The 19107-nt window shown below is 39.9% G+C and overlaps 2 protein-coding genes across 2 annotated transcripts in view; both read right to left on the minus strand.

Moving 5' to 3' along the window:
• Nucleotides 1–578: 578 nt before the first annotated feature.
• slc20a1a (solute carrier family 20 member 1a) lies at nt 579–9468 on the minus strand. Its single transcript, XM_080433067.1, has 11 exons — nt 9282–9468; nt 7150–7724; nt 6635–6775; nt 6408–6493; nt 6173–6269; nt 3935–4054; nt 2845–3114; nt 2220–2691; nt 1743–1928; nt 1318–1402; nt 579–1120 (listed from the first exon to the last, which is right to left on the minus strand). Exons 2-11 carry the CDS (start codon nt 7496–7498, stop codon nt 965–967), a joined length of 1962 nt encoding a protein of 653 aa, XP_080289193.1. The 5' UTR covers nt 7499–7724; nt 9282–9468; the 3' UTR covers nt 579–964.
• Nucleotides 9469–17549: 8081 nt separating this feature from the next.
• vgll4l (vestigial like 4 like) overlaps nt 17550–19107 on the minus strand; it is a 4940-nt gene continuing 3382 nt past the window's right edge. The window contains exons 4-5 of the mRNA XM_080432994.1: nt 18716–18797; nt 17550–18432 (exon numbers count right to left, since the gene is read on the minus strand). Of these exons, the coding sequence (XP_080289120.1) occupies nt 18116–18432; nt 18716–18797 (399 nt within the window). The 3' untranslated portion in view covers nt 17550–18115. The remainder of the gene's footprint in view (nt 18433–18715; nt 18798–19107) is intronic.

Here is a 19107-nt window from a genome sequence, read left to right on the forward strand (position 1 = left end):
CCTTGCCTTGTAAAGTGATCAAGACCTGATGAAGACCGACAGTGGTCGAAACGTTGCCTAACAAATAAAAACCAGACTCTTCCATTGGGAGCTCAATCGGTGTGCGGACTCCCCTTCTTTTTCTCATGTACGTATTGTTGTCCAGCACCCGACATACTGCTTTGGGATGTGCGTGCTTACCCCACGTTCCTAATTCTTTGTTCTCTCATAAAGACAAACATTTTCCAACACTTTCAAATGATCTAACTCCATGACCTAAACTACAGGGGCACAGGATTTATACCAAATCTTTGGTATAGATTTTAAGTTGTGTCAGATATACATGCTTCAAAATTCTTCTAATGGGACTAATATTTTGTTTTTTACTAAATCAAATGGGCTGTTAAGGTTAAAAAAGAAAGGGTTGAAAAATAAAGCAATGTATTTGCTTTGATCTTTTAAACAACTAGAGGTTCGAGCATCTAGAGTTCGGGCCACGCGGCCCTCACACCTACATCGCAATATGAAATTAAATGAAAAAATAAATTTACACTGAAATGCATTATTACACCATAATAATGTACTAAAACATACAAAGATGTTGGTATTCATGTTTATTCTCAATGTAGGTTCTTATAAAGATACACACACTTCTTTCAATCATATATTTAATTGATCAAGGATACTTTTATAAATATAGATTTCATGTGATGAACAAAAAAAGTAAAAATAAAAAAGTCTAGTTAACTTCTGGTTCTCTGAATTGCATTCTTAGGTCCTGCCATGCATTGTTTATTCATTCAGAAGCCAGCAAAATACTACAAAAATACAATGATATATCATCATAATCATCAACATCTTGGTGCAGTGCTATATAAAGGATACAATTATGATTAGTTTGTACAGGAAAAAAAAACTGAACAAAAACATTATTCATGAATACTGCGTCCCAGACCATCAGTATTCTGTCAGATCAGTGGACCGTTCACAATATGACATGGATGAAGAGGGCCATAATGGCTGCACTGATAAAGCCAGAGATAGGAACTGTAACAAACCAGGCGATGAAGATATTCCTGAACAGACGCCAGTCCACTGCCTTCCTGGACCGCAGCCACCCCACTGCCACCACAGAGCCAACCTGCATCGAGACATGGCAGCATGTACTGTGTAAGTCACCGTGTGATTTCAGCCGGTCCATCACTCCAGCTCACCACACAGGTTGTAGCAGCCGGCCACAGTTATTTCATAATATACGTTAAGACCTGAACCTATTTAAAATAATTGTATCTATCGGTTTGGGATGTTTTTTTTAATGTGTATGCATGCTTCTGGTACCTTGCAGTGAGTTGTGCTGACAGGAAGTCCAATGTTGGAGGCCACCACCACTGTGAGGGCTGAAGCCAGCTCAATGCTGAATCCACTGGATTGAATAAAACACGTTATTTAGTTATAGACATTTTTCGTAAAGTCAAAAGCAATGCCCTTTTAATTTCTGTGTACTGCTCAATTTGTACTCTGTTGCAAAAATAGCCAGTCTAGAAGTTCACAACGTGTCACAATGTAACGCGTCATGAGCTTGTAGATCTATTTTCAGCATGCAACAGCATCGTACGACTAAGAATTCACGAAGGTACAGTAGGCCAACTAAATGTCAGATAATTGTGGTATAACTAATGATATGATAAAGTAGCATATGAAATCTGAAGATACTGAATGAAGACGATAATAAATGATACTGTATATGGTATATGGTACAGTACCTGGAGGGAGTAATTGGTGTGAGGTCTTTGCCCATAGTCTGGATCACTCGCCGACCCCACACCCAGAGACCCAGAGAGATGCCCACTCCTCCATACAGAAGCAACCAGATGGGTGTGGGTGAAGTGGATACCACAGAGCCACTCTCATATAGAAGCCAGAGAGCCACCAGGGGGCCAATTGCATTGCTGATGGAAAAGAAAGCTTTCATGATATACAGAAGTAACCCTTGCCCTCCTTATCGTTGGTGGCATGTAATGTCGGTAATCTAAGAATTGAAGCAGTTTTAGTTTTATTGGGTCATTCTGGATTACACTGCAAAGATCCCGAGTGTTAATTTAACTCTGAGAGTATAAAAATAGACCGATATGGGACCAGCGATCTTGCAGTGTAACATTCCAAATGGCCCAAACACACAAATGTGATTATACAAAATGCACAGAGCAGTGCAGCAATTGGGAATACTAGCTGCTTTGTACCTGACATCGTTCCCTCCATGTGCAAAGGAGCCAAAACACGCCGTGAGTATCTGGAGGAATTGGAACAACAAGGTGACCTCCGGTTGGTCAAGCTCCAGCTCGTCCTCCTCCAGAGCCAGGTCTTTGCCAGCCTCTACAGTTCCGCTCCCATCATTGACTGGCCCGCCATCGGTCACCGCTGAGCTGTAGCTGCTGTAGCTGTCCACTCTTGGCCTCCTCTGCAGCCCACTGTCGCTGTCCTTGTATTTGGGGTCCCCCTGGATGCCATAGATGGCCATGGTGTAGGAGGTGTAGCTGTTGTTCCTGCGCAAGGACTTCTCCTCTGCGTCACTGTCACCAATGCAGTCCCCGACCTTCGCTATGTGGAGCTTGTGAAGCAAGTCTTTGTAAAGCCCAGAGTCCTTGTGTATTGTGTGCGACCGTCCACTGTGGGGATCAGTGACGGTCATGGGGCCAAAAGTGCCATTTAGCGCTATAGAAATAACATCGCATAATTAATGTTCAACGTGTAAAGCTCGCAAAAACAATAATCTATAATACATTTTAATTTGAGATAAACAGCAACATTCATACATTAGTTTAATACACACATTTATTGTTTAGATTAAAGGAAAATGTATCTCACCATTGCCAATATCTATGTCTTTGGTGTCCATTTCATTGACATCCAAATCAGCTTCTTCTGAATCTCCCAGTCTGAAAGCCACCTTCTCACTGTCTGCTGGAGCAGTCTCATGTCCATGGTCACTGGGTTTGGATGGCTCTTTGGGAGGTTTGGTTGAGTTCTTCTCCATCAGTGGAATTTCACTGGGTTTGGATGGCTGCACCTCTTTGGGAGGTTTGGTTGAGTTCTTCTCCATCAGTGGAGTTTCACAAGCTTTAGCAGCCATTTTTCCTATTGTAAAAAAATGTGTAAAGCTCCAGCCACCAAACAGCAAGATTCAAGAAAGCAATGAGGAGGCCAATTTATTTGTGCATGCACACAGCAAAATCCGGAGTGTCAATTTAACTCCACACTCTCAGATTTAAATCAACACTTCAGATTTTAATGTGCACACTATTTCAGGGTTTCCATCATGGAAGAAAAGGGGAGAAGGGAGAGGGAGCCCTGCACATTGTCTTCACTTATAGAGGAGTTTATTTAGTCGCTTGGACCTTCATCAGGCGGTGGTACTTTTCCACGGAAAAGTACCACCTTCACTCACCTATATGGGCCGCCCCCTGCTCCATGGTAACGGATTGGCGTGTGGCTTTGATTGGCCCTCGCCTCTCTGAGAGTTGTACTGGCTGTGTGCCAGCTGCTTCTTTATGCCTGATGAAGGTCTAAGCGACAGAAACGTTGCATCTAACTAAATAAACTCCTCTATAAGTGAAGACAGTGTGTGGGACTCCCTCTCCCTTCTCCCTTTTTCAACCATATTCAGTATTCATACTCCGAGACACCTGTCCGTTCGTAGGTGTGCTAAAGGACATATCCTAAAAGGGTTTCCATCATAAAAATAAAAGTTTGAATTCCAAAAGTATTGTTGGTTACTACAAATTCAAGTGAATACTATAATTTGAGAGATTATTTTTTTCACCTTGAATTGCCAAACTGCTATCAAATAAACACACATTTTGCCAAACCATATTATCATATGCATTTTCACTCACAAACTTAGTACAAATAACTTTCTCCAATAGTATTTTAGAAGGAAAAAAAGTTGTTAACTCACGTTTGATCTTGTTTTTGAGGCGCGGACAGACAACAAACCACACGACCACAGCTGTGACAGCAGCAAAACCCAACGAAATGCACAATGTACCCCACCATGGCACTCTGTCAAAACCCAGCACTAGGTACAGAGAAGGGCAACAACATGAGAGAGTACACCATCTCAGACAAGAAGGGAGAAAAAAAATAACACTTTCTAATTAATCCATAAACAATATTGCCTGGTGTTTTTTTAAGTAGTAAAAAGAAAGAAAAGGATACCAACTGTTAAAAAATATAGTCAATATACAGTTAAATCCAAAAGGGCAGACTGTTTATTCAAGATATCAAGGACCATGTGATGGAACTCCTTTTCAATGTCTCGTGAGTGGTGATCACATGATTTGTCGGAGGTTATGCAAAAAGTCTCAACTGTCAGTTCTGAACTTTTATGGCTGCCAGGCTGTATCATTGTGCTACAATGTCTCACGCTCTTTATCTCCTTTATGCAGCGTGGCATTGCAGCACAATGATAATTTGTACAGACAGAGGACAGAGTCAGTTAAGTACAGTTCTATCTAGTCCATTTTGGCTTTAGATCGTAGTACATACAATTGCAAAATATATTGTTGTGGTTTTAATTATTCAGAGTAAGTAAAATGTTGTTTTAACTGGTTGACTTGGGTTAGAGTGGCAGCGTTCCATGACAGGGACAATTTACTTACATTCTTTTTTGTGGAACTAATTAAATAAAGATTTATGATTGAAGTCAGTCCATCAGCAAAAGTTTGTGGTCCTTTCCTATGGAGGTGAATCCTGAGAAGATGACTTAATCCTCAATATTTTAGGGACAACTTACCCATTTTTCCATGTAGACAATGGCACAATAATTACTAACACCGGGCCAAACGGGGGGTGGGGGATATTACGGGCAAAGAAAATAGCCATTAACCAGGCTTATTTCAGTGAGGCCTCAACAGAGATGGTTGACACTGTATCAAGAATTTAAGGGTTCACTAATTTATATGAAACCAATGAGGTACACTGAGTTTTCTGAATGACTATTTCAGCTTGAGGAAGCTAGAATGTGGTTTGATGTGTGAGTGCAAAAATGTGTTGTAGAGAGATAGTTCTCTGTAGATATGCGTGTTTGTGAGAGCAGGGGGTGTAATGGTGTGCATTATTCCTTGACCCATACACACACCGGCCTGCAGCCTTCAGTGAAGGGCCCAGGCCAGTTGACTTCTTGAAAAGTTCAATCCTGCAAATGAAACAAAAAGGAGCGGAAATTGTCCATTTAATGCCCACATTTCTCTCAAATGCGCAATCAATTCATTCAGTTTTATTCTAGCATTTTATTTACTTGCTTACTTATTTACTTTTTATTTATTTTAAGTGTTTTTAATCAGTGTCTGGTTTCTTTTTTTAACTATGTATCTAATTGTATTTTTATTGTTTTTAAAGGTTCGATGACATTCATTTTCACTTTTTTTATTTTTTATGTTTTTTTGGGGGTTTTATGACCTCAATTACACCAAAAAAATCGGAACTTTTAACATTCAGTGGATTTTCTGTGGTCTGGGGTTTTCTGAATAATTAGGCTGAAAAGTAATCTGAGCTTGGCCCTTCAACAGTGAGGTCACAGTCGATTAATCCCGCCCACTCTCCTCCTCGCCCCTCCCCTCCCCTATCCTTTCCTTTGGGGGGGGGCGGAGCAGAGGCGATGATTGACAGGCAAAATCCCTCACCAGCGACACCCGCAGGCAAAGATTTCTTTTTTCATTGCAGTTGAAAAGGCTTTAGAAATGTGAGACAAAAACACCTACAGTGAATCACTGGAGTGGAATTTTCAGTTAAAACTGTTTGTACACGTTTGAAGGACCAGGACAAAGACTCTGAATGTGGTGTAAACATGAATGTCATGATACCTTTAAGCTCTTTGTAACTGTAAAAATAAAAAATTAATCCCATGTTAAGTGAAAAACTTCTTTTTGACAAACAAATAATGGCAAGGTTGAAATATTGATGAAATATTTCCTCTTTTTGTCACCTGCTTTTGTCATAAGATGATAGTCATCAACAATAGTGGGAAGAGCACTCCATTGAGTCTGCAGCAACACACTCTATTCAGACTTCATGCCAGTCAAACTCTCGCTCCAGGGATTTCAATGGCTGCTGTAGTGCAGTGCAGTGAGAGAGTGCTTCCAAAGGATCAGGGGTGTAGAGTGTGCGTATGACATACGCCTGTGTTTGTACTCACTTGGGGCTCCTGTGTACATGATGGAGAACAGGTTGATGCCCAGGGTGACAGCATAGAAGATAGGAAGAGCTCTGAGGCCATTGGGCACCGGGTCCTCCTGTGGAAGTCATGGAGAGTGTTGAGATGAGACAGAGCTAATGATCACACATCAACTGAGACGGCACACATCAGTAGAGAACTCAGTATATAGATGACATTGAAAATGTGTTTTGGACTTATTATTCTTTCCACTTACTTTGCTCAGGATGAATTTGCGAACAAAATAGAAGAGAATTCCTGACATGATTCCAGACAGCAGGGGCGAGAGAAACCAGGATGCAACTGTTTGAAAATGGAAATAATTCACAGAATATTATATTCAACTTTTAATTGTACAATGCCTGCACTTGAAATACAATTTGTGTAATGTTTTGTGTAATTGTGCTAATGTTCCAAGCCATGGGAAAAACCAGCAGTAATCACCAATGCGGAGGAGTTCCATCCATTTGATCCCCTGGTAACTTCTAGCTACCATGGAGTAACCGATCGTAGCTCCGACAATACAGTGGGTTCCAGAAATGGGGAGCTTCAGAAAAGAAGCCACAAGCTGCCACACAGCAGAACCTGAAGCACAAAAAAAATAACATAGCCTATAGCCTCACTTTTTCCAACCAGATGATTATGAAAATTACCAGATCAAACAACGTCCTTTTCTTTGTAAGGACTGTAAGCAAAACATATATACCAATGATTTGTCCGAGTATTTGAGAACGAGAGACACAAACATACATTAACACCGGGAGTTGTTGAGTATAACTAAAATATTAAGAAATTGCATATGACAAGCTCCAATTGGAGATGGAGGGAGAACACGGTAGTTTTGTTTACTTTCCCCACCCAATTACTACATAGTAACTTGGGGATTCTGACAATTCTAACCATTAGTTTACATTGCTCAAACAACCAAAGTCTCTGAAGAGCAGTATAATAACACTTACCGAACATGGCACTTATGGATCCAGCCATTAGCACGTGTTCAGAGCCATTGTACATTCTGACGTCGATTATTCCCGACCGGATGGTCTCACTGACTTTGGCTCCCAGGAGGATGGAGCCCACCGTCTCAAATATAGTGGCGAGGACGCAGGCCTGGCGCAGCGTCACCACACCAGAGCCCACCGCTGTGCCAAACGAGTTGGCCACATCATTGGCCCCCACGGAGAAGGCCAGGACAAAGGCTATGATGAAGCCCAATATTAAAAGCCACATGTACCCTGACATGTCATTGTGGAAAGCCACAGCCATGGTGATGGTGGAAGCGATGGTAGCTAAGGTAGTGGTATCCATTGTTAGGCTACTTCTGAAAAAATGTTTTTAAGCCAATTTCTGTAAAGCTTGACAGTTATTTATGAGGTAGTGTGTGTATAAATTATATGCTGTCTTTCTAGTAAAAAGCTGAACTTGATTATATGCTATCTAGGTATACAGGGGTTGTCTGAAGGCATCATTATAAAAGGACATAATATAGAGAGAGGAACTTCAGCCATTGTGAGTCAGCCTTAGATGATAGATGCTGCAAAAAAAGAAAAGGCCTATATTAGAATGGAGCTTGAAACATGATGAATAGTAATGCATGTTAGTTTATAAATTAACAGTATAGCAAACTTGTTGGCTTTAGGCCTATATGTCAAGACAATCAATCCAATTTAGGTCAGTATATGATCTGATCTTCCAACAAGGCATAGAAAATGACCAAAACAACTGATAATCATTTAATAGTCTATGACTATCTAGTCCTAAGGTAGCTGAACATCTTAGTTTAAATGGAGTCTGTAAGTTAATGCATGTAGAAGTAGTAGGACAAGGACTGACAATCTTTGATTTGAACATTCATGACATCCACAAAAAGTGCTATAATCCAATCTATTACAAATGTAGCTGAACATTTATAAGTTTGAATGAAGTTTCTAGGTTACAGTAGGCTATGGAAGACGTTAATGATCGCAAAAAAAAATCACCATTAAAAAGTATGAATTATATAGCCCATATATATTAAAAAGTTGAATAAATCCGCTATATAATAGTTAAAATCCGAACATTATAAAGTTTGAACTATCTCAAAGTAGCTATGTGGCCTACAATAGAGACAAAAAGTGGGGGAAATGAATAAAATCCCACAAATGTGAGGTGGCAGCCCTAATTGCACATAGCAAAATAGCTGAAATGCAACTTGCATAATGAAATTACAAAGCCACTTAAAACTTCAAAGAACTAACCATAAAGCCACGCAGAGAGGGCGATTTAATTGGCCTATTGACCCTATTCAGTCTAGTCTTTAGTCACGAACTCTGTAAATCTTCTTAGCTTTGGCAATGCTATGCGCTTGCATAATTGAAAAGTGTTTGTTTTTCTTGCTTTCTTTATGTAGGTTCCAGACTAGCCTTGGATCAAGAGTCAGACTATCGTAGATGTACTTTTATCGAGTCTGACTTTCGTATCTATGATAGTCTTGGGTTTCACCCCCCAATTGTCACTGGACATCCACGCGGAAAGCCCGTACTTCTCTGTACATGTACAAAAAAACATATAAAGTGCTGAGCCTGTAGCCACGGATATTAACTCAACATTAGAAACACGTGTGCAATGTATTAGTCCGTTTTTCAATAGATATATATGTTTTTAATCCCGCTTGTTTAATCCCGCCTGTGTCGGATTCTGTCTCAAATTCCCTGTATTCCTCAATGAGCGCATCTGGTGAAAGACGGTATTACACTCAATGTAGACAGGAAACAAACGAGGGGGGAAATGGCGTTCAGACAGACGGGATTAAAACACATGTCTATTGAAAGATACGGACCAATACAGTGCACAAAGATTCCGAATACCGAGTTAACATCCGGGGCTACCGGGTAAGTGCCTTATATTTTGCATTTGTACATGTTCGGAGAAATACGGACTTTACGGGCGGATGTTCAGTGACAATTGGGGGGTAAAGCCCAAAAACGATCATAGCAAATGTTCAAATCGATAAAACCATAGTCTTGATCCATGGCTAGTTCCAGGCAACCATCCGCGCATCAGCAAGTTACGACTGACAAATAGGTACGTAAATGAATGCGAGTCTACTCACTTGCAAGTCCACAGTGAAAGTTTTCTTTCTGTGTGATGGGTCCACTGCAACGAGAGAGGGAGAGAGAGATAGAGAGATAGTGCACGCCTCTGTGAGCAAAGTTGACAGATGTTTCAGTGGCAGGTGTGCGTCATTCGCTCATAAGGCTCAATTAGGCTGTTGCTTGAAGCCCTGTTGTTTGGAGGTTGAAGCTGCACATGAGGTTATATATTCCCTGGCTTGGTTGGAGGAGGGATATGTTCATATGTAAACGCCCTTCCAGTTTAACCACGAGACCATTGCTGCCGCTAATATTTAGCTTGTCTGTTGACAGTCAGGACATAAAATTACAGTTTTCATTTGCATTCCTCAAACAAGAGGATTTTGTCAGCTTGCCCTCGTGGTGATAAGCCAATCCCAAAATGCTGTTGTTTTGTGGTTGTATCAGTTGTTATGCCACATTTATCTAAATATTACATAACTCAGTAAACTCTCTCTCCCCCTCTCTACCTCTCTCTCACCCCTCTCACAGAAATAAACTCAGTACAGTAGCATATGACTTGACACTCATGGAAAACTTTGCATGCATCTCTGGAAGCTACAGTTGTTATGGGAATCTCACAGTGGTGTAAAGTAACTAAGTACATTTACTCAAGTACTGTACTTAAGTACAATTTTGAAGTACCTTTACTTTACTGGAGTATTTCCAATTGTCTATACTTTTACTTCTACTCCACTACATCTCAGAGGCAAATATTGTACTTTTACTCCACTACAATTATTTGAAAACGTTAGTCACTAGTTACTTTGCAGATTTTTACAATTATTACATTATAAAACATACATTAACCACTTTAGCCCTATTTTTTATCTACGATATTTGAAAATAGCGGATCTACAAGCTCACAACGCATTGCACGCGACACGTTGTGAGCTTGTAGATCTGCTATTTTCAAATATTTTAGTACTTTTACTTAAGTAAATCTTTAATTCAGGACTTTTACTTGTAACAGTATTGATACTTTTACTTAAATAAAACATTTGAGTACTTTTTCCACCACTGGAATCTCACATTGGGGGGAATCTCATGCACATTGTGGTATGAGAACTGGTAACCCATGTGTAGTAGTTGAACAGTAGGCTATGGTAAGCCACAGATCCAAAACAGGGTTAATGATCAATCTTCTATTTAATATTAGTTGCTTTGTGACATGAAATTCCACTAAAGTGTCGGAACACATCAAGTCAGCAGATGTTGCCATGTGCTGAAATGCTACACTGCACCCAAAACTGCTGATGGGTTCCTGTTCATTACTTATTATTTAGTAGAGCTATATGTACAGTAGTATTGGTGGTGGTTGGAATCTATGAGATCCAACAAGTTAGTCTTTAAATTGCCTCTGGAACATGCTGACCTTTCATTTTGACCTGACGGGCCATATAGAAATGACTCATATAGAGCTGTTCTATTGGATTTAAACCCCAAAGTGTTATCCCCTGAAAAGTACGAAAATAATATTAGCATCATATAAAATGTGCTTAGCGGATTTTAAATTCTCTATTTGAGAAGGTACGCTTGTTGGAATAGTCCTTGGTTTGAGGTCATGTCTATCCTATGAAATGAAACATACCTAATATGCAAATGTTTGTCTAGGAATCTCATGGTTTTAAAGTTGACAGCATAATGAAATATGACACAGGCTCACTATACCACATGAACAAAGTATTTTTAGTGTGCGTGCGCAAGGCGGATAAACTGGCACTCCATTAAAATTGTTATTGATAGAATAGTAAACAATGGTCAAGCTGAATGTTAAGCTTAAATACTCCAGTTTCACCTCATTCAGCTGAATTTTCATCTCACATTCAGAGATGAAGAAAAAAGGGATAGCATATAAAAAGTGCCTTTTCCACTGCAATGCCACATTGCTGGGTAAAAATTAACTTAGCAGCAGGCTCTCCAAGTGTCATCCCCCCATTGCGATCCTTAACGTTAAGTATTGTCATGATGACTCATGTGCCTGCCCTGTTCCTTCATTAGATGAATGTAATGGGTACAGTACTTAAAACCAGCTCAGTGGCCTTGTGGTTAGAGTGTCCGCCCTGAGACTGGGAGGTAGGGGTTCGATACCAAAGACTAATAGTGGGACCCAAAGCCCCACTCAGCATCAAGAGTCTGATTGGGGTAAGTCCCTGTGATATACTAGCGTCATGTCCAGGGGGTGTACTTGTAGGCTACATCACGCTGCCTCACGCTAAGGAAGCAGGAGATAGGCTCTTGCCCTACGGGCCTCAGGGCTCGGCAAGCCTTAATACTACTTACAGTACTTAATGCTCACATGATAGGTGTCTATAAGCACATGATATTTGGGGGATGATAACATATGTATTTGGGACAAACAGAAATGATAAATATCCATCTGTAGGCTGGCAGACCGGCCAATTTAATAATGTGAATTTCCTTTGGGGTGTACGTAGCTTAGTGGGCAGCTTAGTGGTAATCAGATGGTCACTGGTTCTTCTCCTGGCTAAGTGTCCCTGAGGGGTGTAGTGGAGGGGGAGCGCAGGGGAGCGACACGCCCCCACTTCTAAAGATAGAATTGCGGTTTTGGTCAATTGATTAATCTATTGAGTATAGAACTTCCCCACTTCTAATAGTAGCACTACATCCCTAAAGACACCTGACCTAAGCCCTAACTGCATCTTCATAATGATCTGAGTGATTAGCCATCAGCTGGGTGAGACTGAAACTGAATTTCCCCTGCAGGAATATAAAGTATCCCCCCAAAAAGAAAAGAAAAATCCTAAATTGTATTTAACTCTCTGCTCCAATTGCAGATTTCTGTCTGTCTGTCTGTCTCTCTCTCACTCCCTATGAACATGTTTTGAAAGGAGTTATGCTACTTGTATAGGTTACTGGTAACAGGAAAGGTTTGATTGATTGATTGATTGGATATTTTATTAGACAGAGATGTAAAACAGCTCGAGTACAGTCAAACACTTTGTCTAAAAGGATAACACCAAAAAAGTCCTTGCAGGCCTTGTTTCCATTGGGGTCCTAGGTATTCAATTCATCAACATAGCACCAAACATTCAATATCATCACAAATATAAAAGGGATTGGGGGGGGGGGGGGGTAAAGAAAAGATGGGGGGGGGTCGCTTGTCTAAGGGAGAAGTGATTTTCAGAGCTGTTTAAAAGGAAGCCAGTGAACCATTTTTTAAGGGATGGGGTCTGGGCATTCCACTCTTGGGTGGCAGTGCTGTAGAAGGAGAAATGACCCATGTTTGTTCTATAGGTGGGTGTTACCAGATCGTTATTTACGCTCCCTCTAGTATAGTATATACCTCTAGGTAGTAGTGCCCACTTTTCCTGTATTCAGGCTGCTTACTTACGTACGTCTGTGGCCCAATTTTGAGCATAGGCCACGGACAAGCGCTCTCCAGGCATCCCGGTCCTGGGACCGTTTCTGACCGCTGCTGCTTGTAATTGTAGTTGAACACCTCCATCTCCATGCATGTAAAATATGTATTATTTGGTTAATTTCTTAGTTATGCCAACATTGCTTTTATAGGAAGTATTTATTGAACAGTACGCGCACACACACGCACGTGCACGCGATCACACACACACACACACACACACACACACACACACACACACACACACACACACACACACACACACACACACACACACGCACGCACACGCTCTCTCACTATATCTATTTCTCTATCTCTATCTCTCTCTTCCCCGTGCTTTTCCACCAGTACACCCCCGAGGGGGATCATGATGTTGTTTTCCTGTGTAGGAAATGAAAGAAAGAAAGAAGAAGATGTTTTGTGACTGTACTATATTTGTTTGTGTTAGCACCTTGCTCCTGTTCTGAGCAATGACATGTCATTCAGCCCACCTGTATGTGGATGAATGACAATAAACTGACATGAACTTTAACTTGGACTGTTAGAAATGTTGAATGTGACTTCAGGAGTAATTGTTTCCAGTGGTGGAAAAAGTACTCAAATGTTGTACTTAGGTAAAAGTATCAATACTGCAATGTAGAAATACTATGTTACAAGTAAAAGTCCGGAATTCAAAATTTACTTGAGTAAAAGTACAAAAGTATTGGTATCAAAATGTACTTAAAGTACCAAAAGTAAAAGTACTAAAATGTTTGAAAATAGCAGATTTACAAGCTCACAACGCGTCGCATCATCAGCCTGTAGATCGGCTATTTTCAAATAGCCAAGGTAAAAAATAGGGCTGAAGTGGTTAATGTATGTTTTATAATGTAATAATTTGTATATGGAAAGTAACTAGTAACTAAAGTTTTCAAATAATTGTCGTGGAGTAAAAGTACAATATTTGCCTCTGAGATGTAGTGGAGTAGAAGTAAAAGTGCTGAAAATTTGAATTACTCCAGTAAAGTAAAAGTACCTAAAAAATTACTTAAAGGTAGGGTAAGTGATACTTTTGGGTTAAAACAAAAAGTATTTTGTTAAAAGGTTAAAGCATTTTATTCTGATAGTAATCATTGCTATAGAGTGTTTGTTCAGTAACAGGAGTCTCCCCGTCTCTCCAGCTCTTTAATAAACATCTCACATTTTCCGGTAGGTGTCAAAATCTCAGCCAATCAGGAGAAAGTACAACATTTTAAGCTTCATTTTTATAGTGTTCCAGTTCCAATTTTGCCTGCTCATTTCTTAGTGTCATCACTTCCAATTTCACTTGTTTAATCTATATCCTGATTGAGTTCTCTATCCTGATTGGATAAAATTGGAAATTAAACTGAAACTGAAACGAAAATGCATTTTCTGTTTTATAAAGAGCTGGAGAGACAAGGAGACTACTTTTACTGAACAGACACTCTATAGCAATGAGTACTATCAGAATATAGAGCTATTTAACACTTATTTTAACCGAAGAAAATCACTTACCCTACCTTTAAGTACAGTACAGTTACTTAAGTAAATGTACTTAGTTACTTTACACCACTGATTGTTTCAAACATAATTGGACTACACTCTAATTGCTAATAAATCCTGACAGGAGACTACTTCTCAGGCTTAGAGAACGTGTTGTGTACATTTTAGGGGCTTCATTATAGACTGATAGCTTCTATACCCCAACAATAACTAAAGGGGACTCAAGTATTATCTTTTTTTTAATATTATTTTATTCAATCAGTCAAACATATCAAGTAGGTTAGTAAGAGGCACTTGAGACAGTGCAAAAGTGTCTGTGCAAGGCCAAAAGTGCAAGGCCAAAAGAAAAAGAAAAAAGAAAACAGGTATGGTACTATAGAAAGCACTGGAGTAAATAGAAACCACTGTTTGGAGTAGCCTGTGTTGTGCAAAACCATTATCCCCTTTGACACAGATTCAATCACAATCATCCCATGTAATCATCTACTTTTAAGATTAGAGGATGTATTTTTGTTAAACACCAAATCTTCTGTTTTGTTTATAGTTGAATATAGATGTTGATCTGTTTATTTACAGTCCAGGTATAGCACAGAAAAGTTCCCAGAAAGCTTGGGGCAATTTTCTGTTGCAATGCCTACCTAATTACTACTCCTAGACTAAAAGTGAGATAAATGTTGTTTTCCCTTAATGCTGGAGGCATTGATTTGTAAATACACATAATTTTGAAGAATAAAGTGCTTTGTGTTCTTCGGAAGCATGAGAAAGTGTTTTTTCTAACATTCACATAAGCTGGTGTTTTATTCACAGCTTTACAAAACCTCACAACTCACTTGCACATATTGGGCAACAGTGCCCCCTGCTGTGGTTGACAGACTTGAGTCGCTCTCTGCCACATTTGTCAAAACAATGTGCCAGAACATAAAGACAAAAAACTAAACCCATCTGTATGCAAAAATATCAGAAATACAGTGTTTCAATTAAAATTTATATGATTGATTTGACATTGATCCATTAAGGTCAGGTGTTGAATAATTTGTTTTGATCTTAATCTTAGCCTTTGATTAGACCGAAAACTCCTGTACAAGGATTCATAGCAGCAATTTCTGTAATTTTTGGGCGGTGAAACCGCCCCTATAAGTGAGATTTGGAAAAATGTACATTTTCCTGCGCTGTGATCTGGGCCCAGGAAATTTGTAGAATTATCCTGCGCTGTGATTGGCCAATCACAGTCTATTCAGGACTGTGATTGGCCAGTGTCACATGACACATGTGCATAGCCCTATATAAGGAACCATAACTTGAAAAAAACCAAAATTTGGTTTTTTTCAAGTTATGGTTTCGTCCATCATAAAGAGTGTTTCAATAAATGTATTTATCTTTTGTACATGATTGGTTGACTCCATTCAGTATTGTGATTAGCTAGCAAGACACCGCCCACTTCACACAGGGTGTGATTTTTCTTCTATAATCACATTTATTAAGCTTGAGGGTAAAATCACAAGATGTGTAGCTACACAAACCTATTCATGAATTCCCTCTGCGTAACCAAAAAAACAACATGCAATTCAAAACAGCAATCCTGTTTGTCACTCATCATGCAACAGTAACCGCTTTCAATGTTTTTTTTTTTTTTTTAATTGGTGGTGGATTTTATGGGAAGTCTGGGCACTATCAAGCTTGAGGACACCCTTCAAAGTAATAGGGGGTCAGAAAAGAACAGGGTGGGCCGCGTCCATTGAGTTCAATGGAGAAGTGGCGCCACGCTCTATTCGGTCAAGCTAAGACTGGGCAGTAGGCACTACTTGGAGATATTTGGCAGAATTACACTAATTCATGTTGTTAGCAAAGTATCCCACATATCACACATATTTTTTTCTAATTAGGTCACTTAATCGCCTTGTAATATTAGCATTCTGTGTGGATGTGACTTCACTTTCAAATAAAATAAATGCAAATGTTTATGTTTATTTTATTTGAAAGTGAAATATTCCTTTAAGAATGCTTAAGAATATAAGCTTTATAACACTTCACATGCCCATGTTTCAGTGCCGACTTCCTTTTAGTGCCCACTCTTAGTGCCCAGTTTACCTGTACCCACTTTGTTTTAGTCCCAGTCTTCTTAAGCGCTCACTCTGCTTTAGTGCCCAGTTTCTCCTGGGCCCACTTTGTTTTGGTGCCCGCTTGTCCTGTATTCACAGCACACAAAACCATTTTTCCGTGACATCACTCCCTGTAAACACTTTACCTCAGGGCCTCTAGATGGCATCAATGTCCCTGTTCAGGTTACACCGACTAAAGAATGTATACAGCAAGTGGAAATACCAGTTTCAGCACCGCACAAGCAAATAATCAGCAATATTCACCCACATTATAAAACATTTGGCCATTCTGTCCTCGTGGATCTCCTGCCACAGCTGATAGTTTTTTAACTGCTTAATGTACGCTACATGTTGATGAGATGTGTATTGTGTATCGTCAGTGGGTTGAAGCAGAATCCTCAACTCTAACCACTAAATGATCAAGTCAATGCCAATGTTGATTTTGTACTGTAGAGAAGACTAGCAGCAAATATTTCCCAGGAGTTCTGTGAGATCCAAAGTTTTCTTAAGTTGTTTATAGGACTTTCAGGTTATTTCCCAGTGCATACTGACATATTGAAAAAAGAAAAAGAAAAAAAAAACATCATGATTTCAAAGGCCTTGCCTCTGGAAAATGTTTAAACGCAGATTTTAAAGTGAGACAAGATAGAACATGCAAATAAGCAAGCAAAGAGCACAATCGGTTCTCATGCTCAGGCCTATATTAGCCCTACCCTTACCTCCCCACTTCCCTCCCTCCTACCCCTTGCCAAACAGGATCTGTAGGATCGCACATAGTCCTTTTCTCAGGAGACAGGAATGTCAAAGCAGAAGCCCTGGTGCCTGCCGGGACATGTACTCCACATTCCCGGAGTCCTCCAGGGGGGGGGGGAGAAAAAAAACCCAGCAGAGTTGCTCACCTTTCCTTCATTTATGATGAGTCTCTGCGTGTTGGTTTGTCCATGTCATGTAGACGTGGGTGCCGGATGTGTAGCCGACACACACTCTTGACTCACTGCTAGAATTAGTTTGTCTGGAAAAACGACCCTGCCCCCTTTGCTAGACAGGTGTCCATATGAGGTCATGTTTTTTATGTTTGAAGCGGCACTTTGTTTATTTTGACTACGTGACCTACAACAGTGAGCTACTTGTCTGGTTGCAAAGAAAGGGATTTCTTAAAAAATGTAAATGGCAATGTCAAAATTGTGTGGGTCTAACCAAAAGTACATTGTATTTTGTAATCTATAGTTAACACATTTCAAAAATATAAATGACAATATACAATGATTGTTTGACAGTGGCAAAGACACTCTTTTAATGATATCAAGTCAAATTCAGAGCTTTCATAAAGGTTTTCAGTAAGTATTTGCAGTTTATCAGCACACTAGTACAGCAGATAGGCTATCCATTTAGACTGGATTGGAATGAGCTGCATTACAATATAAATATAGTACAAAGATACAGTGGCTTTCGTTCTGCATGAAATGAATGACACAAAGTTTAAGAAATGTAAAGGATCATTTGGTCGATTTTCTGATCATCCCATATAACCATTGGTTTCAGGTATACAAACACTACTGACAAGCAGAGTATAGAAATGAAACAAAACAGACATCCCAAGTTATGCTACATTTGTTTGCACCAGTGACTCTTATACAATGAATGCCATAACCGGTCCCGTTCAACAGTATAGTCAGAGTCCTGCATCTATTAGATCGACATCTCCGTTGTTTTCTTGGCACTTTCACTTTTCCTTGAAAAGCAGTTGCACTCAGTGAAATGTTAAAAAGTCACAAAGTCTGTTTTTACCCCACTCGGGGGTTGGGGTAGGCGATGAATGGTCATCTCTGCTTTAATGAATTGACCAGCGACTTGAGGTTGGCGTTGAAGTGCTCGAGGACTCTTTATGGGTTTGGTTTGGACTGTGGCTGTAGCTAGGAGGAGAGTGAGTAACGCTTGGACTGCTGGGTGGCGTGGAGGCGGACGAGGAGCAGGAGGACGACTTAGACTTAATCTGCAGCCATTTGTCTCCCAAGGCCTTGGCAAAGTGGTCGTCCACAGACACACTGATGGACAGCTGCTGGGAGCTGCTGGCTCTCTGGTAACTCGCCCCTAGGCTCCTCTGGAAATGCTCGTCAACCACGTGGTCATAGTTGCTCTTTGAAATCACTGGGGGAAATAAGGGATCCATGACAAAAGTCAATACACACCTTAGTGAAGACGAGCGGGTCAGTGAAACCACACACGTGTGTAATCAATCACCAATGCTACGTTCCATGATTGCACTGTTAAATCCTCACTGATAGTTTAACCATTTGTAACTCTGAGGATGTACAAATGTACATTACATTCGTACTCTCTCAGAGTTATATTAACACTGAGGATTTAACAGTGTTCTGTTAATATTCATTGAGGGATTAGTTCATTGATAGACTAATTGTATAACACTGACCTGATGAGTGCCTGCTGCTGACCTCACATCTGGAGGCAGGGGTTCTTATTGAGGAGACGCAGGTAATCACAGAGGGCCGCATCTAAAAAGTAACAGATTGATTTGATCAGACAGGCATAAATATAATACATTCTTACACCATTATTGTTTCACTTCTATGTTTTTATTTATATCCCATCTACACAGTCAAATCCTTTTCATTTAGTGTTACAATGAACACTGAGGATTTCACACTGATTTACACTTTCAAGCCATTCTTCAAATGTTTATCATAATTCAGTATAGACTGAATCCATAATATCCATAATATTGCACAGTGTGACTGTTGTTGTTGTAAAGTTCAGTGTGCGAAAACTGATTAAACAGGTTGGTTATGCTAATGAGCATCTGAT

This window comes from Gymnoscopelus braueri, assembly GCF_963280865.1.
Source record: "Gymnoscopelus braueri genome assembly, chromosome: 7".
Lineage (NCBI taxonomy): Eukaryota > Metazoa > Chordata > Actinopteri > Myctophiformes > Myctophidae > Gymnoscopelus > Gymnoscopelus braueri.